Source organism: Triticum urartu, chromosome 5A (assembly GCF_056163025.1).
Source record: "Triticum urartu cultivar PI428250 chromosome 5A, HENAU_Tu73, whole genome shotgun sequence".
Lineage (NCBI taxonomy): Eukaryota > Viridiplantae > Streptophyta > Magnoliopsida > Poales > Poaceae > Triticum > Triticum urartu.
Genome location: NC_141877.1, coordinates 313,835,707 through 313,862,707, shown reverse-complemented (window position 1 = coordinate 313,862,707; position 27,001 = coordinate 313,835,707). Strand labels below are relative to the sequence as shown.

General features: G+C 42.7%; 1 protein-coding gene across 1 annotated transcript; it reads left to right on the top strand.

The window, feature by feature from the left end:
* Positions 1–24,484: 24,484 nt before the first annotated feature.
* LOC125508756 (NAC domain-containing protein 2) lies at positions 24,485–26,250 on the top strand. Its single transcript, XM_048673543.2, has 3 exons — positions 24,485–24,838; positions 24,938–25,227; positions 25,412–26,250. The coding sequence occupies exons 1-3, from the start codon at positions 24,661–24,663 to the stop codon at positions 26,021–26,023; spliced, it is 1,080 nt and encodes a 359-aa protein (XP_048529500.1). The 5' UTR covers positions 24,485–24,660; the 3' UTR covers positions 26,024–26,250.
* The last annotated feature ends 751 nt before the right edge of the window (positions 26,251–27,001 follow it).

The following is a 27,001-nucleotide window of genomic DNA, read 5'->3' as shown; positions in this document are numbered from 1 at the left end:
ATAGAGCATCTTTATAGTCACCCAGTTACATTGTGATGTTTGATATCACACTAAGTGTTCCTCCGGCATTCAGGAGTTGCATGATCTCATAGTCATAGGAACATAAGTAAGTTATGGAGAAAGCAATAGCAACAAACAAAACGATCATCGTGCTAAGCTAACGGATGGGTCAAGTAAATCACATCATTCAATAATGATGTGATCCCGTTAATCAAATTACAACTCATGTCTATGGTTAGGAAACGTAACCATCATTGATTCAACGAGCTAGTCAAGTAGAGGCATACTAGTGACATTTTGTTTGTCTATGTATTCCCACATGTACTAAGTTTCCGGTTAATACAATTCTAGCATGAATAATAAACATTTATCATGATATAAGTAAATATAAATAACAACTTTATTATTGCCTCTAGGGCATATCCTTCAGTCTCCCACTTGCACTAGAGTCAATAATCTAGATTACATAGTAATCATTCTAACACCCATGGAGTCTTGGTGACGATCATGTTTTGCTCGTGAGAGAGGCTTAGTCAATGGGTCTGCAACATTCAAATCCGTATGTATCTTGCAAATCTCTATGTCTCCCTCCTTGACTTGATCGTGGATGTAATTGAAGCGTCTCTTGATGTGCTTGGTTCTCTTGTGAAATATAGATTCCTTTGCCAAGGAAATTGCACCTGTATTGTCACAAAAGATTTTCATTGGACCCGATGCACTAGGTATTACACCTAGATTGGATATGAACTCCTTCATCCAGACTCCTTCATTTGCTACTTCTGGAGCAGCTATACACTCCGCTTCACACGTAGATCCCGCCACGATGCTCTGCTTGGAACTGCACCAACTAACTGATACGTCTCCAACATGTCTATAATTTTTGATTGTTCCATAATATTATATTATCTGTTTTGAATGTTAATGGGCTTATTTATACACTTTTATATTATTTTTGGGACTAACCTACTAACCCAAGGCCCAGTGCAAATTGCTGTTTTTTTGCCTATTTTAGTGTTTCACAGAAAAGGAATATCAAACGGAATCCAAACGGAATGAAACCTTCGGGAGAGTTATTTTTAGAACAAACGTGATCCAAAGGACTTGGAGTGGACGTCAAGAAATCAACGAGAAGGCCATGAGGCAGGGAGGCGCGCCTGCCCCCCCCCCCTGGGCGCGCCCCCCACCCTCGTGGGCCCCTCGTGGCTCCACCGACCTACTTCTTCCTCCTATATATATATATATATATCCATATACCCTGAAAACATCTAGGAGCACCACGAAACCCTATTTCCACCGCCACAACCTTCTGTACCCAAAAGATCCCATCTTGGGACCTTTTCCAGAGCTCCGCCGGAGGGGGAATCAATCACAGAGGGCTTCTACATCAACACCATAGCCTCTCCGATGATGTGTGGGTAGTTTACCACAGACCTTCGGGTCCATAATTATTAGCTAGATGGCTTCTTCTCTCTCTTTGGATCTCAATACAATGTTCTCCTCGATCTTCTTGGAGATCTATTTGATGTAACTTTTTTTGCGGTGTGTTTGTCGAGATCCGATGAATTGTGAGTTTATGATCAAGTTTATCTATGAACAATATTTGATTCTTCTCTGAAATCTTTTATGTATGATTGGTTATCTTTGCAAGTCTCTTCGAATTATCAGTTTGGTTTGGCCTACTAGATTGATCTTTCTTGCAATGGGAGAAGTGCTTAGCTTTGGGTTCAATCTTGCAGTGTCCTTTCCCAGTGACAGCAGGGGCAGCAAGGCACGCATTGTATTGTTGCCATCGAGGATAAAAAGATGGGGTTTATATCATATTGCTTGAGTTTATCCCTCTACATCATGTCATCTTGCCTAATGCGTTACTCTTTTCTTATGAACTTAATACTCTAGATGCATGCTGGATAGCGGTCGATGTGTGGAGTAATAGTAGTAGATGCAGAATCATTTCGGTCTTCTTGTCGCTGACATGATGCCTATATACATGATCATGCCTAGATATTCTCATAATTATGAACTTTTCTATTAGTTGCTCGACAGTAATTTGTTCACCCACCGTAATACTTATGCTATCTTGAGAGAAGCCACTAGTGAAACCTATGGCCCCCGGGTCTATCTTTTATCATATAAGTTTCCAATCTATATAATTTCGTAATCTTTACTTTCAATCTATATCATAAAAATACCAAAAATATTTATCTTATTATTATTATCTCTATCATATCTCACTCTCATAAGTGACCGTGAAGGACTTGACAACCCCTTTATCGTGTTGGTTGTGAAGTTCTTATTTGTTTGTGTAGGTACGAGGGACTTGCGTGTAGTATCCTACTGGATTGATACCTTGGTTATCAAAAACTGAGGGAAATACTTACGCTACTTTGCTGCATCACCCTTTCCTCTTCAAGGGAAAACCAACGCAGTGCTCAAGAGGTAGCAAGAAGGATTTCTGGCGCCGTTGCCAGGGAGATCGCTCACAAGTCAAGACATACCAAGTACCCATCACAAACTCTTATCCCTCACATTACATTATTTGCCATTTGCCTCTTCTTTTCCTCTCCCCCACTTCGCATTTGCCTTTGCCTTTTCTTCGCCTTCTTCCCGTATGTCTTTTTGTTTGTGTTTCCATGTGCCTCCTATTTGCTTGCACCTTTGCTCGCTAAAAATCTATTGATATGGATCCACTTAAAGTGTACTATTTGGATCATCTTCGGTCCTTATGCGCTCGTGCTAAATCCCCAATTAGCCTAGTTGATGGGAAATCTTTAGATGAGCATGCTCATTTTGTGCGTCACCGTTTGTCTGAAAAAGGGGACTCTTATGGGATCAAATAAACAGATTGCGGTGTTATGCTTGGAATCTTTGTGAAATTTGTGATTTTACTTGTTGCTCTAAGAACCCTAAAAAACACCTTCCCTACCTATGTGAGTTTAATGAAAATGAAATGTTATCTTCTTATGCTAAGGGTATTTATAGTTACTATGATACCGAACAAATTGAAGAATTTGTTGCTTTTAAGGATGCTTATGAAGTTGCTTGTTTGATTGAAAAGTATGATATTACTCTCTACAAATCTGAAAATCTTGACATACTTAAATATTGCTATGAAAACTATGCTCATAATGTCTATGTCAAAGAATTTATTGAAAGAATGACCACTGCTTTGGAAGAAAATAATGATATGTGTGAATCTATAGATAATTACGATTCCAATGATTTGATTGAAATATCCCTTGATGAACATGATGCTTGCTATTCTTGTGGCCATGATGCCAATATTTATGATGATGAATTTGCTATAGTTCTTTATGTTAAACATGAGATCATTGCTATTGCACCCATACTTGATGGTTCCTTCGATGAAAAGCATGATTGCAATGATGTTATTATAAATTATATTAACGTCAATTGTGCTAATAATATGCACAACCCTAATCTCGGGGATGCTAGTTTTGCTATGTCTACTACTTGTTGAAATGATCATGATTGGGGTGATTCTTCTTATGATCTTGAAAATTTATTTTAGCCCCATGATGAATATGAGATTGATAATAGTGTTTGCAATAATATTGAAAGTGGGTTTGGAATAGTGTCGACTTTAGATCCCACATATTTAGAGAATGTTCAATCTTATGAATTTTTTGATAAAAGTGGGTTTGGAGAGGTCATGACTTTAGTTAATGTTAATCCCACTATTTTGGAAGAGTGTAAACTTTGCATGCATATGGATTGTGTTGAGAATAAGTTATGTGATATCTATATTGTTGAATTTGAATATGATCCCACATGTAATTATTATGAGAGAGGAAAATATGGTTGTAGAAATTTTCATCTTACTAAATTACCCCTCGTCATGTTGAGATTGCTATCGTCTATTTATTCTTCCTTGCATATGCTAATTTTTGCTTGCTATGATAATTTGTTTGCTTATAAAATGCCTATGCATAGGAAGTATGTTAGACTTAGATGTGTTTGTCACATGCTTTATGATGCTCCTTTTGTGCTTCAATTCTTGCCTTTCATGTGAGCATCATTAAAATTATCAATGCCTAGCTAAAAGGCTTTAAAGAAAAGCGCTTGTTGGGATACAACCCAATATATTTCCTTTCTGTTTTTGAATAAGTAATTCACCTAGCCTATGTTTAGATATGGTTTTATGATTTTAATTAGTGTTTGTGCCAAGTAGAACCTTTGGGAAGACTTGGGGGAAGTTTTAGCGATCTTGCTGTAAAAAACAGAAACTTTAGCGCTAACGAGATTTTCTGCCATTTTTTTGCTGGAGAGTGTGATTAGGTTTATTCTTTTTGAAGATGATTAATAGACAAATTACTCACATCCACCAATTTATTTTAGAATTTTTGGGGTTACATAAGTATTCGAAACCTACAGATTACTACAGAGTGTTCTGTTTTTGACAGATTCTATTTTTCGTGTGTTGTTTGCTTATTTTGATGAATCTATGGCTAGTATCAGAGGGTACGAACTATAGAGAAGTTGGAATACAGTAGGTTTAACACCAATATAAATAAAGAATGATTTCACTACAGTACCTTAAGTGTTGGTTTGTTTTCTTATACTAACGGAGCTCATGAGATTTTTTGTTGAGGTTTTGTGTTGTGAAGTTTTCAAGTTTTGGGTAAAGATTTGATGGATTATGGAATAAGGAGTGGAAAGAGCCTAAGCTTGGTGATGCCCAAGGCACCCCAAGGCAAAATTCAAGCACAACCAAAAGCCAAAGCTTGGGGATGCCCCGGAAGGCATCCCCTCTTTCGTCTTCTTCCATCGGTAACTTTACTTGATGCTATATTTTTATTCACCACATGATATGTGTTTTGCTTGGAGCATCTTGTATGATTTGAGTCTTTGCTTTTTAGTTTAACACAATCATCCTTTCTGTACACACCTTTTGGGAGAGACACGCATGAATTGGAATTTATTAGAATACTCTATGTGCTTCACTTATATCTTTTGAGCTAGATAATTTTGCTCTAGTGCTTCACTTATACCTTTTAGAGCACGGTGGTGGTTTTATTTTATAGAAATTATTGATCTATCATGCTTCACTTATATTATTTTGAGAGTCCTTTAAAACAGCATGGTAATTTGCTTTGGTTATGAAATTAGTCCTAATATGATAGGCATCCAAGATGGGTATAATAAAAACTAGGGACATTTACATCTATGCCCCTAATTTGCGTCCACTCTCAGATTTACCCCTAATTTCAAAGCCTGCTCAAATTTGCCCCTCCGCCGCTAGGTGCACTTACAGAAATACCCTTCTGTGTCGTTACCGTCCGGTCAAAGCAGGTCAAAGCCGGTCAAAGGGCTTTGACCGTCCTGAAAAAAATAGCAAAAAAATTCTAAAAAATCAGAAAATTTGTGGGATCAAAGATACTCAGGTTCGCAAGGTCATGCTATTTGTACATTCCAGGAGCTCGTGTCAGAGGAAAAACAATAAATATGTAAGCATGTGAACAGTAAATTCAAAAAAATAGCAAGAAAATTCAAAAAAAAATGAAATTTTTTGGCATCAAAGAGGCTCGGGTCTGCAAGCTGCGTGTAAATTTTTGTTGTGTTTGGACATTGGAGGGACTTGTGGAGAAAAAAACAAAATTTGGTTCGGAAAAAACTCGGGAAAAAATGACTATTTTGTTTTTTCTTGCTAGAGCTCCTCGCATGTCATTTGATCACAAAAACTTGCAAGCACCTTGTGCACCCAAGCCACTTTGATGCCAAAAAAAATCATATTTTTTTAAAAATTTTCTTGCTATTTTATTTCAAATTTATTGTTCACAAGCGTGCAGATTAACTGTTTTTCCTTGCCACGAGCTCCTGGAATGTCCAAATAGCACAAAAATTTGCACACACCTTGGGCACATGAGTATCTTCGATCTCACAAAAATTTAGATTTTTTAGATTTTTTAGATTTTTTTTGCTATTTTTTCAGGATGGTCAATGCTATTTGACCAGACAGTAACGGCGCAGAAGGGCATTTCTATAAGGGCACCTAACGGCGGAGGGGCAAATTTGAGCAGGCTTTCGAATTAGGGGTATATCTGATTAGGTGGTTCGAGTTAGGGACAGAAATGCAAATGGCTCTAAAAACTATCATAGAAAGTGCATTGAATACTATGGGAAGTTTGATACTTGATAATTGTTTTGAGATATAAAGATGGTGATATTAGAGTGTGCTAGTTGAGTAGTTGTGAATTTGAGAAATACTTGTGTTAAATATTGCAAGTCCCGTAGCATGCACATATGGTAACCATTGTGTAACAAATTTGAAACATGAGGTGTTCTTTGATTGTCTTCCTTATGAGTGGCGGTCGGGGACGAGCGATGGTCTTTTCCTACCAATCTATACCCCTAGGAGCATGCGCGTAATGCTTGGTTTTTGATGACTTGTAGATTTTTTCAATAATTATGTGAGTTCTTTATGACTAATGTTGAGTCCATGGATTATACACACTCTCACCCTTCCAGCATTGCTAGCCTCTTCGGTACCGTGCATTGCCCTTTCTCACCTTGAGAGTTGGTGCAAACTTTGCCGGTGCATCCAAACCCTGTGATATGATACGCTCTATCACACATAAGCCTCCTTACATCTTCCTCAAAACAGCCACCATACCTACCTATTATGGCATTTCCATAGCCATTCCGAGATATATTGCCATGCAACTTTCCACCATTTCATTCATGACACGCTTCATCATTGTCATATTGCTTTGCATGATCATGTAGTTGACATTGTATTTGTGGCAAAGCCACCATGCATAATTTATCATACATGTCACTCTTGATTCATTGCCCTTCCCAGTACACCGTTGGAGGCATTCATATAGAGTCATATTTTGTTCTAGTATCGAGTTGTAATCATTGAGTTGTAAATAAATAGAAGTGTGATGATCATCATTAATAGAGCATTTTCCCAAATATATAAAAATAGAAAGGCCAAATAAATAAATAAAGTCCCAAAAAATAAAAAAAAAATAAAAAAGGGAAATAAAAAGGTACAATGCTACTATCCTCTTTTTCCACACTTGTGCTTCAAAGTAGCACCATGATATTTATGATAGAGAGTCTCTTGTTTTGTCACTTTCATATACTAGTGGGAATTTTTCATTATAGAACTTGGCTTGTATATTCCAACAATGAGCTTCCTCAAATGCCCTAGGTCTTCGTGAGCAAGCAAGTTGGATGCACACCCACTTAGTTTCTTTTGTTGAGCTTTCATACATTTATAGCTCTAGTGCATCCGGTGCCTGGCAATCCCTACTCCTTGCATTGACATAAATTGATGGGCATCTCCCTAGCCCAGTGATTAGCCGCGTCGATGTGAGACTTTCTCCTTTTTTGTCTTCTCCACATAACCCCCATCATCATATTCTCTTCCACCCATAGTGATATATCCATGGCTCACGCTCATGTATTGCGTGAAAGTTGAAAAAAGTTTGAGATTACTAAAGTATGAAACAATTGCTTGGCTTGTCATCGGGGTTGTGCATGATGAGAGCATTCTTGTGTGACGAAAATGGAGCATGACCAAACTATATGATTTTGTAGGGATGAACTTTCTTTTGCCATGTTATTTTGAGAAGACATGATTGCTTAGTTATTATGCTTGAAGTATTATTATTTTTATGTCAATATTAAACTTTTGTCTTGAATCTTTCGGATCTGAAAATTCATGCCACAATAAAGAAACTTACATTGAGAATTATGCTAGGTAGAATTCCACATCACAAATTCTGTTTTTATCATTTACCTACTCGAGGACGAGCAGGAATTAAGCTTGGGGATGCTTGATACGTCTCCAACATATCTATAATTTTTGATTGTTCCATGCTATTATATTATCTGTTTTGGATGTTAATGGGCTTATTTATACACATTTATATTATTTTTGGGACTAACCTACTAACCCAAGGCTCGGTGCAAATTGCTTTTTTTTGCCTATTTCAGTGTTTCGTAGAAAAGGAATATCAAACGGAATCCAAATGGAATGAAACCTTCGGGAGAGTTATTTTTGGAACAAACATGATCCAGAGGACTTGGAGTGGACGTCAAGAAATCATGGAGGAGGCCACGAGGCAGGGAGGCGCGCTTGCCCCCCTGGGCGCGCCCCCACCCTCGTGGGCCCCTCATGGATCCACCGACCTACTTCTTCCTCATATATATACATACCCTGAAAACATCTAGGAGCACCACGAAACCCTATTTCCACCGCCGCAACCTTCTATACCCAAGAGATCCCATCTTGGGGCCTTTTCCGGAGCTCCGCCGGAGGGGGAATCGATCACGGAGGGCTTCTACATCAACACCATAGCCTCTCCGATGATGTGTGAGTAGATTAGCACAGACCTTCGGGATAGTTATTAGCTAGATGACTTCTTCTCTCTCTTTGGATCTCAATACAATGTTCTCCTCGGTCTTCTTGGAGATCTATTTGATGTAACTCTTTTTGCAGTGTGTTTGTCGAGATCCGATGAATTGTGGGTTTATGATCAAGTTTATCTATGAACAATATTTGATTCTTCTCTGAAATCTTTTTATGTATGATTGGTTATCTTTGCAAGTCTCTTCGAATTATCAGTTTGGTTTGGCCTACTAGATTGATCTTTCTTGCAATGGGAGAAGTGCTTAGCTTTGGGTTCAATCTTGCGGTGTCATTTCCCAGTGACAGCAGGGGAAGCAAGGCACATATTGTATTGTTGCCATCAAGGACAGAAAGATGGGGTTTATATCATATTGCTTGAGTTTATCCCTCTACATCATGTCATCTTGCCTAATGCGTTACTCTGTTCTTATGAACTTAATACTCTAGGTGGATGCTGGATAGCGGTCGATGTGTGGAGTAATAGTAGTAGATGCAGAATCGTTTCGGTCTACTTGTTGCGGACGTGATGCCTATATACATGATCATGCCTAGATATTCTCATAATTATGCACTTTTCTATCAGTTGCTCGACTGTAATTTGTTCACCCACCGTAATACTTATGCTATCTTGAGAGAAGCCATTAGTGAAACCTATGACCCCCGGGTCTATCTTTTATCATATAAGTTTCTAATCTGTTTTATTTCACAATCTTTACTTTCAATCTATATCATAAAAATACCAAAAATATTTATCTTATTATTATTATCTCTATCAGATCTCACTCTCGTAAGTGACCGTGAAGGGCTTGACAACCCCTTTATCGCGTTGGTTGCGAGGTTCTTATTTGTTTGTGTAGGTACGAGGGACTTGCGTGTAGTCTCCTACTAGATTGATACCTTGGTTCTCAAAAACTGAGGGAAATACTTACGCTACTTGGCTGCATCACCCTTTCCTCTTCAAGGGAAAACCAACGCAGTGCTCAAGAGGTAGCACTAATAGCTCCACCATTTAATATAAATATGTATCCGATTTGCGACTTGGAGTCATCTGAATCAGTGTTAAAGCTTGCATCGACGTAACCATTTATGATGAGCTCTTTGTCACCTCCATAAACGAGAAACATATCCTTAGTCCTTTTCAGGTATTTCAGGATGTTCTTGACCGCTGTCCAGTGATCCACTCCTGGATTACTTTGGTACCTCCCTGCTAAACTAATAGCAAGGCACACATCAGGTCTGGTACACAGCATTGCATACATGATAGAACCTATGGCTGAGGCATAGGGGATGACTTTCATTTTCTCTCTATCTTCTGCAGTGGTCGGGCATTGAGTCTGACTCAACTTCACACCTTGTAACACAGGCAAGAACCCTTTCTTTGACTGATCCATTTTGAACTTCTTCAAAACTTTATCAAGGTATGTGCTTTGTGAAAGTCCAATTAAACGTCTTGATCTATCTCTATAGATCTTGATGCCCAATATATATGCAGCTTCACCGAGGTCTTTCATTGAAAAATTCTTATTCAAGTATCCTTTTATGCCATTCAGAAATTCAGTATCATTTCCGATCAATAATATGTCATCCACGTATAATATCAGAAATGCTGCAGATCTCCCACTCACTTTCTTGTAAATACAGGCTTCTCCAAAAGTCTGTATAAAACCATATGCTTTGATCACACTATCAAAGCGTATATTCCAACTCCGAGAGGCTTGCACCAGTCCATAAATGGATCGCTAGAGCTTGCACACTTTTTAGCACCTTTTGGATCTACAAAACCTTCTGGTTGCATCATATACAACTCTTCTTTAAGATATCCATTAAGGAATGCAGTTCTGACATCCATTTGCCAAATTTCATAATCTAAAAATGCGGCAATTGCTAACATGATTTGGACAGACTTAAGCATTGCTACGGGTGAGAAGGTCTCATCATAGTCAACTCCTTGAACTTGTCAAAAACCTTTTGCAACAAGTCAAGCTTTGTAGACAGTAACATTACCGTCAGCGTCAGTCTTCTTCTTCAAGATCCATTTATTTTCTATTGCCTGCCGATCATCGGGCAAGTTAACCAAAGTCCACACTTTGTTCTCATACATGGATCCCATCTCAGATTTCATGGCCTCAAGCCATTTTGCGGAATCTGGGCTCATCATCGCTTCCTCATAGTTCGTAGGTTCGTCATGGTCAAGTAACATGACCTCCAGAACAGGATTACCATACCACTCTGGTGTGGATCTCACTCTGGTTGACATACAAGGTTCGGTAGTAACTTGATCAGAAGTTTCATGATCATCATCATTAGCTTCCTCACTTACTGGTGTAGGAATCATTGGAAATGATTTCAGTAATGAACTACTTTCCAATAAGGGAGCAGGTACAATTACCTCATCAAGATCTACTTTCCTCCCTCTCACTTCTTTCGAGACAAACTCCTTCTCTAGAAAGGATCCATTCTTAGCAACGAATATCTTACCTTCGGATCTGTGATAGAAGGTGTACCCAACAGTCTCCTTTGGGTATCCTATGAAGACACATTTTTCCGATTTGGGTTCGAGCTTATCAGGTTGCAGTTTCTTTACATAAGCATCGCAGCCCCAAACTTTAAGAAACGACAACTTGAGTTTCTTTCCAAACCACAGTTCATAAGGTGTTGTCTCAACGGATTTAGATGGTGCCCTATTTAACGTGAATGCAGCTGTCTCTAAAGCATGACCCCAAAACGATAGCGGTAAATCAGTAAGAGACATAATAGATCTTACCATATCTAGTAAAGTACGATTACGACGTTCGGACACACCATTACATTGTGGTGTTCCGGCTGGCGTGAGTTGCGAAACTATTCCGCATTGTTTCAAATGAAGACCAAACTCGTAACTCAAATATTCTCCTCCATGATCGAATCGTAGAAACTTTATTTTCTTGTTACGATGATTTTCCACTTCACTCTGAAATTCTTTGAACTTTTCAAATGTTTCAGACTTATGTTTCATTAAGTAGATATACCCATATCTGCTCAAATCATCTGTGAAGGTGAGAAAATAATGATATCCGTCGCGAGCCTCAATGTTCATTGTTCATTGGACCACATACATCAGTATGTATGATTTCTAATAACTCTGTTGCTTGCTCCGTTGTTCCGGAGAACGGAGTTTTAGTCATCTTCCCATGAGGCATGGTTCGCAAGTACCAAGTGATTCCAGAAGTCCATCAGAATAGAGTTTCTTCATGCGCTTTACACCAATATGACCCAAACGGCGTGCCACAAATAAGTTGCACTATCATTATCAACTCTGCATCTTTTGGCTTCAATACTATGAACATGTGTATCACTACTATCAAGATTTAGTAAAAATAGACAACTCATCAAGGGTGCATGACCATAAAAGATATTACTCATAAAAATAGAACAACCATTATTCTCTGATTTAAATGAATAACCGTCTCGCATCAAACAAGATCCAGATATAATGTTCATGCTCAACGCTGGCACCAAATAACAATTATTTAGGTCTAAAACTAATCCCGAAGGTAGATGTAGAGGTAGCGTGCCGACAGCGATCAGATCAACTTTGGAACCATTTCCCACACGCATCGTCACCCTCGTCCTTAGCCAATCTTTGCTTAATCCGTAGCCCCTGTTTCGAGTTGCAGATGTTAGCAACTGAACCAGTATCAAATACCCAGGCACTACTGCGAGCATTAGTAAGGTACACATCAATAACATGTATATCAAATATACCTTTTACTTTGCCATCCTTCTTCCCGCCAAATACTTGGGGCAGTTCCTCTTCCAGTGACCAGTCCCTTTGCAGTCGAAGCACTCAGTCTCGAGCTTAGGTCCAGAATTGGGTTTCTTCACTTGAGCAGCAACTGGCTTGTTGTTCTTCTTGAAGTTTCCCTTCTTCCCTTTACCCTTTTTTCTTGAAACTGGTGGTCTTGTTGACCACCAACACTTGATGCTCCTTGATTTCTACCTCCGCAGCCTATAGCATTGCGAAGAGCTCAGGAATCGTCTTATCCATCCCTTGCATATTATAGTTCATCACGAAGCTCTTGTAGCTTGGTGGCGGTGATTGAAGAACTCTGTAAATGACACTATCATCAAGAAGATTAACTTCTAGCTGAGTCAAGTGGTTGTGGTACCCAGACATTCTGAGTATATGTTCACTGACAGAACTATTCTCCTCCATTTTGCAGTTGTAGAACTTATTGGAGACTTCATATCTCTCAATCCGGGCATTTACTTGAAATATTAACTTCAACTCCTAGAACATCTCATATGCTCCATGACGTTCAAAACGTCGTTGAAGTCCCGGTTCTAAGCCGTAAAGCATGGCACACTGAACTATCGAGTAGTCATCAGCTTTGCTCTGCCAGGTGTTCACAACATCTGGCGTTGCTCCTATAGCAGGTTTGTCACCTAGCGGTGCTTCCAGGACGTAATTCTTCTGTGCAGCAATGATGATAATCCTCAAGTTACAGACCCAATCCGTGTAGTTGCTACCATCATCTTTCAACTTAGCTTTCTCTAGGAACGCATTAAAATTCAACGGAACAACAGCACGGGCCATCTATCTACAACAACATAGACATGCAAAATACTATCAGGTACTAAGTTCATGATAAATTAAAGTTCAATTAATCAAATTACTTAAGAACTCCCATTTAGATAGACATCCCTCTAATCATCTAAGTGATCACGTGATCCATATCAACTAAACCATGTCCGATCATCATGTGAGATGGAGTAGTTTTCAATGGTGAACATCACTATGTTGATCATATCTATTATATGATTCACGCTCGACCTTTCGGTCTCAGTGTTCCGAGGCCATATCTGCATATGCTAAGCTCGTCAAGTTTAACCCGAGTATTCTGCGTGTGCAAAACTGGCTTGCACCCGTTGTATGTGAACGTAGAGCATATCACACCCGATCATCATGTGGTGTCTCGGCACGACGAACTGTAGCGACGGTGCATACTCAGGGAGAACACTTATACCTTGAAATTTAGTGAGAGATCATCTTATAATGCTATCGTCAAACTAAGAAAAATAAGATGCATAAAGGATAAACATCACATGCAATCAATATAAGTGATATGATATGGCCATCATCATCTTGTGCCTTTGATCTCCATCTCCAAAGCACCGTCATGATCACCATCGTCACCGGCTTGACACCTTGATCTCCATCGAAGCATCGTTGTCGTCTCACCAACTTTTGCTTCTACAACTATCGCTACCGCTTAGTGATAAAGTAAAGCAATTACATGGCGATTGCATTTCATACAATAAAGCGACAACCATATGGCTCCTGCCAGTTGCTGATAACTATGTTACAAAACATGATCATCTCATACAATAAAATTTAGCATCATGTCTTGACCATATCACATCACAACATGCCCTGCAAAAACAAGTTAGATGTCCTCTACTTCGTTGTTGCATGTTTTACGTGGTTGCTATGGGTTGAGCAAGAACCGTTCTTACCTGCGCATCAAAAACCACAACGCGGTATAGTGATTGCTTTTTGATCTTCAGAAAGAACCCTGTTCATTGAATCCGATTCAACTAAAGTTGGAGCAACTGACAGCCACCAGCCACCTGTGTGTGAAGCACATTGGTTGAATCAGTCTCGCATAAGCGTACGCGTAATGTCGGTCTGGGCCGCTTCATTCAACAATACCGCCGAATCAAGAATCAACTAGTGACGGCAAGCAATATGTATATACCCACGCCCACAACTCTTTTGTGCTCTACTTGTGCAAATAACATCTACGGATAAACCTGGCTCGGATGCCACAGTTGGGGAACACAGTAATTTCAAAAAAAAACTACGCACACGCAAGATCTATCATGGTGATGCATAGCAACGAGAGGGAAGAGTGTTGTCCACGTACCCTCATAGAGCGTAAGCGGAAACGTTATGACAACGCGGTTGATGTAGTCATATGTCTTCATGATCCGACCGATCCTAGTACCGAAAGTACGGCACCTGCGCGATCTGCACATGTTCGGCTCGGTGACGTCCCACGAACTCTTGATCTAGCTGAGTGTCGAGGGAGAGCTTCGTCGGCACGACGGCGTGATGACGGTGATGATGATGCTACCGTCGCAGGGTTCGCCTAAGCACTACGATGATATGACCGAGGTGGATTATGGTGGAGGGGGGCACCGCACACGGCTAAGGGATCAATGATCAACTTGTGTGTTCTAGGGTGCCCCCTGCCCCCGTATATAAAGGAGCAAGGGGGAAGGCCAGCCGGTCCTTGGGGGCGCGCCAGGAGAGGAGGAGTCCTCCTCCTAATAGGAGTAGGACTTCCCTTTCCTAGTCCTACTAGGAGGAGGAAGGGGGAAGGAAGGAGAGGGAGAGAAGAGAAGGAAAGGGGGGGAACCACCCCCCTTCCCTAGTCCAATTCGTACTAGAGGGGAGGGGGCACGTGGCCCTGCCTTGGCCAGCCCTCTCTCTCTCCACTAAGGCCCATGTGGCCCATTAGTTCCCCCGAGGGTTCCGATAACCCCCCGGCACTCTGATAATTGTCCGGTGACCCCCGGAACTCATCCGGTGTGTGAATATAGTCATCCAATATATCAATCTTTATGTCTAGACCATTTTGAGACTCCTCGTCATGTCTGTGATCATATACGGGACTCTGAACTATATTCGGTTCATCAAAACACATAAACTCATAATACCGATCGTCATCGAATGTTAAGCGTGCGGACCCTACGGGTTCGATAACTATGTAGACATGACCGAGACATGTCTCTGGTCAATAACCAATAGCGGAACCTGGATGTTCATATTGGCTCCCACATATTCTACGAAGATCTTTATCGGTTAAACCGCATAACGATATACGTTGTTCCCTTTGTCATCGGTATGTTACTTGCCCGAGATTCGATCGTCGATATCTCAATACCTAGTTCAATCTCATTACCGGCAAGTCTCTTTACTCATTTTGTAATGCATCATCCCGTAACTAACTCATTAGTCACATTGCTTGCAAGGCTTATAGTGATGTGCATTCCCGAGAGGGCCCAGAGATACCTCTCTAATACTCGGAGTGACAAATCCTAATCTCGATCTATGCCAACTCAACAAATACCATCGGAGATACCTATAGAGCATCTTTATACTCACCCAATTATGTTGTGACATTTGATAGCACACTAAGTGTTCCTTCGGTATTCGGGAGTTGCATGCTCTCATAGTCAGAAGAACATGTATAAGTTATGGACAAAGCAATAGCAACAAACTAAACGATCATCGTGCTAAGCTAATGGATGGGTCAAGTCAATCACATCATTCTATAATGATGGGATCCCGTTAATCAAATGAAAATTCATGTCTATGGTTAGGAAACATAACCATCATTGATTCAACGAGCTAGTCAAGTAGAGGCATACTAGTGACATTCTGTTTGTCTATGTATTCACACATGTACTAAGTTTCCGGTTAATACAATTCTAGCATGAATAATAAACATTTATCATGATATAAGGAAATATAAATAACAACTTTATTATTGCCTCTAGGGCATATTTCCTTCACCCACGAGGGTGGGGGGCACACCTACCCCCCTGTGCGCGCCCTCCTACCTCATGGCCGCCTCGCGGACTTCCAGACTTCCACTCCAAGTCTCCTGGATTGCGTTTGTTCCAAGAAAGATCCCCGTGAAGGTTTCGTTCTGTTTGATATTTCTTTTCTACGAAACACTGAAATAGGCAAAAAAACAGAAATTGGCACTGGGCTCCGGTTAATAGGTTAGTCCCAAAAATAATATAAAAGAACATATTAAAGCCCATTAAACATCCAAAACAAATAATATAATAACATGGAACAATAAAAAATTATAGATACGTTGGAGACATATCAGCAGGGCGGCCGGGATGCGGGGCCAGTGGGTGGCCGGGGGACTGGGAGGCAGGGGGCGGCCACGAGGAGTAGCAGCGAGCAACCGCAGGTGGAAGCAGCAGCGGCAAGAACAGCCGCGGGCAGCGTAGCAGAGGAGGCGAGCGGCGGCGGATGGCCAAAGCGTGCGGTGTAGGTGGCGTAGGGTGCAGCCGGACGCGGGCATAGGCGCGGAAGAGCACAGCCATGGGCGCGACGAGCACGCACGGGAGCGAGCCCGATGTGGGTATGGTGGCGCTTCGACTATGGCAGATGCGAGCTCGCGGGACGACACTACGGCGACCGATCGACGAGGCAAGGCCGGGATTCGGAGGAGGGGCTCACCGCGGCGATGTAGTCGAGCTCGAGAAGACCTGGGGTGGGCCGGAGCAACAGCAATCAACGGCGGACGTCGGCGATGTATGCGGTGAAGACGAGGTCGATGGCGAGCGTACCGGCCGCACCGACTCGATTTGGTGCACGCGGAAGATGAAGAAGACTATGGTGATTCTCGTAGACGTATTTTTAGCCGGTGGGGTGCACACTGGCCACGGCAACGGCGACGACACACGCGGGCTTTCGAGCTCGTTTCCGAGCCGAGGAGGAGGTGGCTCGATGGGGAAAGAGATGGGATCGGACGAGGGATAGCTAGGGTTCACGTTGGTGCAGTTATATGTAGAGGGGATCAACGTGGCGGCCATCCATGGCCATGGCGGCCATGGATGTGCGACACGCACATCTCCAGCCTCCTCCTCTGTACAGAAGAAGGAGAAGGCCGTTCATGGGCTGGGCCGTGTTACTGCAGCCACTTATGGCCCATTAGTACACTAGGTCTTTAGCATTTTCTTTCTTTTTTTCAATTTTTGCCATTGTTTTCTAATTAAATGAGTGTCCAAACATTTTTTTTGCTAAATATTAAACTTGGTACATAAATTCTTTGGAATATTATGAGGTTGCTCAAAAAGTTTGAGGCCAACTAGAAAAGTTTATAATTGCGTTTGCAATGATGTTGGTACATTCTAAAATTAGTTAGGGGCATTTTAGAAACTCTCTCAAGTGGGGTTTCTTCATGAAAAATATCAGTGGATTATTTGAAATATTATTAACACTTTTGTTTTGCAGTTTGAAGAGATGATTTATTTGACTTTACTTTAAAATTTGAATTTGAACTCGGTTTGGACCAAGGTGTGGTTTAGCAAATTAATTGTGATGACATGGCACCATTTGTGTGTGATTACTGTAGCTTAACTACTGGGGTGTTACAGATTTCGACTGGTGTGGTGCTCTATTGACCCGCCCAGTCTCCTAATATTGATCTGTTGCTTGAATGAATGATGTGGCAAGTCATATTTTGAGCCGCCAACAATGGTTATTCGTCTGCAATCTTGATCCTAAAATATGCAACATGTATATATATTTGAACGACTCATGGTTGATATCAGTATGTGATTGTTCTAACCCAGAGTACCGATGACCTGGGCGGCTCATAGCCGTTGAGAGCTCAATCTTGATCAAGTAAGCCGTTGTATTGTTGACCCGACAACTTATTGTTGATATAATGTTTGATCAAGGAGAAAATAAACCTATAAAACAAAAGTTTAAATATGGGTAAAGATAAATGTTAAGCCGGATTTCGAGGCACGAGTCTTGCTTCCATGAAGCTGATGCGATAGCCCTTGGTTTATCCTACCTCTCTGTAAGCTCGCTCTCACATGATATAAGTCGACGTTTTAACCTTGACAAGTGCAGGGTCATAATAGATTGACTGTCAAGAGTACGTCGGGTCATTTTGGTGGATGAGCATCAGGCAAACAGGTAGGTTTAACCAAGATTTATAATGGCATATTTTGGGTCAAGAGGGATGTTAATAGCTAAATTCGATGAGTCGGAAGCCCCCAAGTGACATATGATAAAAAATAAAGACTCATGCACAATATATTGGATGAAATGGCAGAGGCCCCGAGTTTTGGGATGCAGACTTTATTAATATTGATCATAAAATATACACACACAAAGGTATGTACAAAAACTGGAGCCAGTGGCTCTAAGTGTATTAAGGACGGAGATGAGCAATATTCGAAGGCATGTTGGTCTCCTCCTCATATGTACATGACTTATCATGTTCATGTATGTCAATCAGGTAATTTGATCCATTGTTGAGGTTCTTACTGATGACAAAAGGCCTTTCCCAAGGGGGTGAAAGCTTATGCATACCGGCTTGTTCTTGGATCAACCGGAGCACTAAGTTGCCCCCCTGGAAAGTGCGGGTGCGAACTCTACAATTATGATGGCGACGTAGGTCTTGTTGATATATAGTAGATCGTGTTGTAGCAAAATCACGTTCCTCCTCCAAGGCATCAAGAGAGTCTTGGAGAGCCTGCTCATTATCTTCTTCAACATAAGCCGCCACTCATGGAGAGTCATGACGAATATCACTTGGTAAGACGGCTTTCGCACCATAAACCATGGAGAAAGACGTATAGCCTGTTGATCTATTGGAGGTGGTCTGTATACTCCAAAGGAGTGAGGGCAGCTCTTCAACCCAACAACCCGGCGTATGCTGCATAGGAACCATGAGCCTTGGCTTGATGCCTCATAAAATCTCTTGGTTGGCATGTTCTGCTTGCCCATTGGACTGAGGATGTGCAACGGATGCTACATCAAGCCGGATGTGCTCTCGTTGATAAAATTGCTTCATAGCTCCCTTGGACAAGTTAGTTATGTTATCAGTGATGATGCTATGTGGATAACCAAAGTGAAAAATCAACTTTTTTTAGGAATTGAACTGTTGTGGCTGCATCACAATTTCTTATTGGCTCTGCTTCATCCCACTTGGTAAATGTATCAATAGTGACCAAAAGGTGGGTCTTCTTGTCCTTGGATAACGAGCCAACCATATCAAGCCCCCGAACAGAAAACGACCATGTGATTGGGATCATCCGAAGTTCTTGAGCAGGAACATGAGCGGGATGTGCAAACTTCTAGCATCCATCACACTTGCGCACAATATCCTCAGCATCTGCATGAGCCGTGAGCCAATAAAAACCCTGTCGAAACGCCTTCGCTACTAGGGATCTTGAGCCAACATGATGACCACAGTCACCAGAATGAATTTCATTAAGGATTTCTCGACCCTCTTCAAGGGAGACACAACGTTGAAAAACACATGTAATGCTTCTTCTGTGCAACTCGCCATTGACAATAGTCATGGACTTGGAGCATCGAACGATCTGATGAGCGATGAGTTCATCCTCAGGGAGCTCACTGTGAGTCAAATAAGCCAAATAAGGAGTTGTCCAATCTGGTATAGCACGAAGAGCCGCCACCAATTGTGCATCTAGGTCAGGTATAGCAAGATCTTCCTCGGATGGTAATTTGACAGAAGGATTGTGGAGAACATCAAGAAACACATTAGGAGGGACCAGCTTACATTGAGAGCCGAGTCGTGAAAGACCATTGGCCGCCACATTGAGCCGCCGATCTATATGTTCCACTTGATATCCTTTAAAGTGTCCCGCTATATTGGTCACTGCCTGTCTATAAGCCACCATGAGGGGGTCCTTGGAATCCCACTTTTCAGAAACTTGCTGAGCAACCAGATCAGAGTCGCTGAGGCACCTGACCCGGCTAAGATTCATTTCCTTAGCCATACAGAGGCCATTAGAGTTGACCCAGCTATAATTGACTCACAGATACTTGTGGTGATATTGGAGTATCTAGGTGACACTAGAGTTGATTGATGTGTATCATATGATGTTATTTTAGTACGAACTCTAGGGCTGTTTGTGACACTTACAGGAATATCTTAATAGATTGATCGGAAAGGATAACTTTGAGATGGTTTACTACCTACAACAATTTCTTCTTATGTTCTCCGCTATTGATAAGAACTTTGGAGTGATTCTTTGTCGCACGTTGAGGGATGGTTATATGATTCAATTATGCTAGCATTGTTGAGATATTGCACTAGTGAAAGTATGAACCCTAGGCCTTGTTTTCAAGCATTTCAATACCGTTTCTGCTCCGTTTTATCACTTGCTACCTTGCTACTTTTATATTTTCATATTACAACAACCTATATCTACTATCCATACTACACTTGTATCACCATCTCTTCGACGAACTAGTGCATCATACAATTTACCATTGTATTGGGTGTGTTGGGGACACAAGATATTTCTTGTATTTGATTGCAGGGTTGTTTGAGAGAGATCATCTTCATCCTACGCCTCCCACAGGTTGATAAACATTAGGTCATCTACTTGAGGGAAATTTGTTGTTGTTCTACAAAACTCTGCACTTGGAGGCCCAACACGAGTCTACAAGAATAAGTTGTGTAGTAGACATCACTCGCTGGGAAGCTGTTAAAAATATTTTTAAGTACCTCATGGGGACAAAGGACATGCTTCTTGTCTATGGAGGAGATGAAGAGATCGTTGTAAATGGTTATACGAATGCTAGCTTCATGACTGATATAGATGACTATAAATCTCAATCGGGCTATGTTTTCACCCTCAATGGTGGGGCAGTGGATTGAAAGAATTTTAAGTAGAACACTGTTGCAGATTCTACAACGGAAGTAGAATATACCGCGGCTTCAGAAGCTTCGAAGGAGACGATCTCGATCAACAAGTTTCCTGAAAAAGTTGGTGTGGTCCCAAGTGCGATGAACCCAAAGGCGCTCTATTGTTACTAGTAAGGTACACATGCATTGCACGCATGAGATTTGGCAACCAAATTATGAATAAATACCACATTATAGTATGTAATCTTTGGGTCATATATGCATGATGTAGATGTTCGTTTAATTCTTATAGTTCATCTCATTCAAAATCATTTAGTTTTTATAAAAAAGCTAATCTATTTTAAGATTCATGGAATTGTGCATTGTAAAGCATAAAGTAAAAAACAAATAATGGCGATTCATGTGGAAAAAAATTTAGGCAATTATGATACGAAAGATTCTAGAACAAAGGAGAAGTGCTTGTGGTTTGAGGTTTGTGCATTATGCTTAAGTTCAACCATGGAGTCTTCTAGATTGTACATGTGGCAAAAACTGGTGGAATGTAGATGATATCCAACGGCTAGTAGTGCTTGGATTTGCCATCTCTGCACCGTCGGATTGGCTTCATCCAACGACCATCTTTCAAAGTTATTCGCACACTATATAGGGGTATAGATAATAGTGGCACTGTTGCTCAAGCAAAGGAACCGAGATCCCACATGAAGACCAGACATATCGAACGCAAGTATCATATTATCCGATAGTATGTCGATAAGGGGCTTGTGAAAGTACTCAAGATTCACACGGATTTCAAGTGTCAGACTCAATGACGAAGCCTCTACCACGAGCAAAGCATGAGCAACACCGGATAGCCATATGTGCTAAAGAAACTATGTAACTAGATTATTGACTCTAGTGCAAGTGGGAGTCTGTTGGAAATATGCCCTAGAGGCAATAATGTTGTATTATTATATTTCCATAATTAAGAGTTTATATTCTATGCTATAACTGCTATGATCCTGGAATGTGCGATTTAGTAGAAAACTCATATGCACGTGCGGAATGATAAACGGTAAAATATGATTCCTAGTCTCGCCTCTAAGACTAGCTCAAGTGTTGTTGGTGATCATATTTTTCGGATCTTAGGATATCATTAAGAGTAACGATAGTCCTAAACAACTTTGAGAATATGACGTTAGAAGAACTATCATATTAAATTGACCCAAACTTTTTGTTATACTTTGAGATACAATTGTCATAAGTTAATTGGTATAACACAGAGAGTTAACGCGTGATTTAGTTCCTTGTGGTCGAGAGGATGGCCACATGCAGGTCAACCTTCAAACTTTGTTGTCACAGGGAACCCCATCCCTCATTATGCAAGACATGTTGTTCACGATGGGCCAGGGCTCACCCTAGAACTGAAGCTAACGTGACAACAATGTTGCACTTCTGAGACGAGCCACACTGACTATGTTTTGAGCGAGCACCATCACCACCACATTGGCGACGAAGGAGCGACAAACTATGGACTCTTAAGATGATGCCTTCAGGAAGGAAACCGTCACGACCGCACTGTCCTGCCACCGCCGAATTCAAAAGGATCAAGAGTTTTCACCTGGACCATCGAGGATGTCAAGAAAAGAGTTGTGGCATTGCTGTCAAGAAGGAAACGACACACATGTGTGTTGTTGGGTAGCTTTTCACCTTGGTAGGAAGGTCCTAACCTCTAGAACCAAGTGCGGTCGGACGCAATATAACCGTCGTACCACCTCCATTGCTTGCCACTCGCTAGTCATCACGTCGCCCTTGCAACCATGACCATGAGGCAACACTTGAGTTGTGACCCCCGCACCCAAGTGGCACGACTCACACCCTCAACTGAAGGGAAGCACCCAGACGAGGAGGTGGCCCGTCAGCTAGGAAAGTTGACCATGCACCCAGATTTGCAGATCCATCCCGAGCCAGACATCATTCGAAGAGGTGAGATGCCATGTCAGTTTGTGACCCTAGAACCACATGCACATGTGGTGGCCATCCCATCAGGCTTCGGTCGCACAATTGCCCCAATGGTCATTGGCCGCCATGTGACTTCAGCCCAAAGGAAGGACAAGAGATGAGAGAGTGTTAGAGGAGGAGGGATTGCGGAGGCCAGGTGTCGCCAGCGAGAAAACCCGAGGGAGGGGGAGGGGTGATGGTGGGAGTCACCTCGTAATTGTTGGAAGTGATGCACTAGAGTTTTCTGTTGTTCTGAAGCGATGACCCTTGCATAATTAGGCCGATACTTAAATTGTTTTCATTCACATATGTGCAAGACGGTAAGGAATGGCACGTGTTTGTAAGGAATGGCATGTGTTTGTCATGCGGTAGTATGAGATGAAGTCTTACATCAGCTATGGTATTACCTTCAATCGATTTCAATATCGTTGAAACGGATGTATCTAGATGCATTTTAATGTGAGATATACATAGAGTATTAATTATTGGCTCGTGTACGCGGACCCCGTACGGCCAGCACCGCATTCTCCCTTATCTGAAGTTCTCCATATGCACGCCCCCACGAGCCAGGATGCCATGCTATAGCTATGGTCCGGTCGGTGGCACATGAAATCCACGAGATGGACCCGGCCATAAATCAACGCCAAACAATATTATTAAAAAAAATCAAACAATGAGCGAACGAAGGAAGGAGGCAGCGGGCGGGCAGAGAGACAGAGGCAGGCACGAGCTGGCCACGAGCCCGCAAGATGCCAAAGGGCGCATATCATTGGCGGCAACCACAAGGCGGACAGGTGTCGCAGCCGGTGTCGTCCTCACCATTCCTGCTTGCTACTACTGCTAACCAAAAGAAAAGAAGAGAAGACAGAAAAAAAAAGTCTGTTCTTTTGCGTTGGTTATCCACGACTCGTTCGTCCCCCCTGCACACACGACGTGGAGCCACGCCGATGATTAGCTCACCCGTACGCACACAGGGGCAGATTAGCCATTTGCCCGTCTCACCTTCACCGCGGCGAGAAACTTGTGCACTTGATCGCGCTCGCACGTGTCCGCCTGTGTTTTGCGCTCCACGCATTAATTTTGGTGTGAATCTAGGCTTGTCTAGCAGTAGTCTTAGAGGTGTTTGTTTTTAAGGACTTTTTTTTAGAGCCTAAAAAAATCTTTTTTAGAGACTTTTTTATTAAACGGGAGAGACTTTTTACGAAGTAAACTAGGCATTTGGGACTAAATGAAGAAGACCCTCAAAGAGAGTCTTTTTGGGACTTTTCCAACAATGCCCCTCTATGCACCTATTGGCCCGCCACCTCATGGTGTTGTTTGATTGTTATTTTTCTGTATATTAGAGGCAACATGGTCATTTAATAACCTCTAGAAAGGGACTAGAAACTTTTTAGTTTATGAGAAAAAATAGGAAGAGACTTTTAGGGACTAGGGACTTTTTAGTTGAGACTAGGAAAAGTTCTAGGACTAGAGAACCAAACACCACCTTAGTTTTGCCCTTGTGAGGCAGAATATAACTACACTCCACTGATGCAAGAAGTTCATTAGCCTTGGTATTTGAAAAGATATGTACGTGTTGACGTAAATAAACTAAGTAATTAGTTGCCGATTCTGCCCCTCGCGATCCTGATCCACCCACCACCCCGCTGCTGACTCGCAAGCGGACAAGGCATGGCAGCTATAAATCGGCACCCCACTCCCTGCATCTGAAAAATTTCAAGCCTCCCTCCCATCAACACCACACCACACAGCATTTCATATGCAGCAGTAGCCATCTTCTCCACCTCCTCCTCCCGCCTTCCAGCTAGCCACCTAGCTCACTATCACATCATCCACACCAACTCATATTGATTCCGTTCCCACCTGCTCGCCGTCGCCATGCCAATGGGCAGCAGCAGTGCCGCCATGCCCGCCCTCCCTCCCGGCTTCCGGTTCCACCCCACCGACGAGGAGCTCATCGTCCACTACCTCGGCAGGCAGGCCGCGTCCATGCCCAGCCCCGTGCCCATCATCGCCGAGGTCAACATCTACAAGTGCAACCCATGGGACCTCCCCGGTACATACATGACTAACTAATCAGCAGCATCCATCGATTAATCAACTCCAGCTCTGCTCTAATTACTGGAGTATTAATTTTCTTGTTTGAACTTTGCAGGCAAGGCCTTGTTCGGGGAGAATGAGTGGTACTTCTTCAGCCCCCGGGATCGCAAGTACCCCAACGGCGCGCGCCCCAACCGCGCCGCCGGGTCCGGGTACTGGAAGGCCACCGGCACCGACAAGGCCATCCTGTCCACGCCGGCCAACGAGAGCATCGGCGTTAAGAAGGCGCTCGTCTTCTACCGGGGCAAGCCGCCCAAGGGCGTCAAGACCGACTGGATCATGCACGAGTACCGCCTCACCGCCGCCGACAACCGGACCACCAAGCGCAGAGGATCCTCCATGAGGGTGAGCATTTTTTTTTCTTCTTCGCTTATTTATTTATTTATTATCTACTGTATTTTCTTCACTTTGGTAAGAGCAGTTGCTTGTACCATAAGCTACTACAACTTACTCGACTTAACTGTTTGCATTTGAAATGTTTGTTTAATCAGCGAATTAATCCGGGATTTTTATTTATTTGTTCGTGCAGCTGGATGACTGGGTGCTGTGTAGGATCCACAAGAAGTGCAACAACTTGCACAACTTCTCCTCCTCTGACCAGGAACAGGAGCACGAGCAGGAGAGCTCCACCACCGTGGAGGACTCGCACAACAACCACACCGTGTCGTCGCCCAAGTCGGAGGCCTTCGACGGCGACGGCGACGACCAGCTGCAGCTGCAGCAGTTCCGCCCCATGGCGATCGCCAAGTCGTGCTCCCTCACCGACCTGCTCAACACCGTCGACTACGCCGCGCTCTCGCACCTCCTCCTCGACGGCGCCGGCGCCGGCGCCTCGTCGTCGGACGCCGGAGCAGACTACCAGCTGCCGCCGGAAAACCCGCTCATCTACTCGCAGCCTCCATGGCAACAAACGCTACACTATAATAACAATAACAACGGCTACGTGAACATCGACACCATCGACGTGCCTCAGATACCCGAGGCCCGTGTAGATGACTACGGCATGAATGGCGATAGGTACAACGGCATGAAGAGGAAGAGGTCCAGCGGCAGCTTGTACTGCAGCCAGCTGCAGCTCCCGGCGGATCAGTACAGCGGCATGCTGATCCATCCGTTCCTCAGCCAGCAGCTGCACATGTGAAGAACCAGAGAGCTTGGATCGAAGAGATCATCGTTGTTCCATTTGAATTTGCTGTAGATCGAGGAGATCGCCCGTTGTGGCAGATAGGCAGGGATCTAGCTTGCTTGCTGCGTCGTGAACTCCCAACCGATAAGAACGGACAAATTTCAGAATTCTTGGTGTAGCACAAAAGCTGTAAATTACGGGGTTTATTGTGAAATAAATTAATCCAGTATTGTTACAAGATACTCCTACATGTGATGATCATCATATATCCTAGGGTTCTTAGTTAATTCCAGAATGCAAAACCAACGACGCATCCATTCCATGGCCGACACACGCAGCCGGACTTGTTAATTAACTGCTGGCGTACCCAGCACTAGTTAATGATCGAGGCTTGTTGCTAGCGTGTGCGGTCTGAACCCTTCCCTTGTCCACCGTACAGCCAGGAGCAATTAACTAACGCTCGCTCGAATGATCCATAGCATCTGTCACCGGAAACCAAAGCCCGAATCAAATACACATCATTTAACTAAGGCTCCGGGGCCAATCGAACGGCAAAACGTCAGCTCGCAGGAACCGTCCAGGCGTGGAATTAAAATTGTGGCAGGCCGGACAGATGAAGAAGGCGGCGGCACACGCCGCTCAACTGCTGCTGAACTTAATTTAGTTGCCGCGCATGCTGGTATATATCACACGTTGCGAATTAGATAGGCTAGAAACTGGAATCTTCCGTCCTCCTCCATTAGGTTAATCACAAGAGCGTCTCCCTATTGGAGACAGAGCTTTGTTTATGCTTGCGGCCCTTTCGAACCATCGTGTACCAAGCCAAAGAAGATAATGCAGAGTACTTAATTGGCTTAGCCTTTCCGATCCGGTCTACCTCTACGGCTCTACCACCCCATGGTTGGGACTTGGAGCGATCACACCAAAGAAACTTAATCTAGTAGCTACACGTAGCGGAAGCATCAAGTCACACATGCTTACGGGGACTTGTTA

Excerpts from the sequence above, each read along its gene's own strand:
- LOC125508756 (XM_048673543.2), top strand. The coding sequence starts at position 24,661 with ATGCCAATGGGCAGCAGCAGTGCCGCCATGCCCGCCCTCCCTCCCGGC. Across the intron at positions 24,839-24,937 it reads CAACCCATGGGACCTCCCCG|GCAAGGCCTTGTTCGGGGAG; the intron begins GTACATACATGA and ends TGAACTTTGCAG. Across the intron at positions 25,228-25,411 it reads GCAGAGGATCCTCCATGAGG|CTGGATGACTGGGTGCTGTG; the intron begins GTGAGCATTTTT and ends TTGTTCGTGCAG.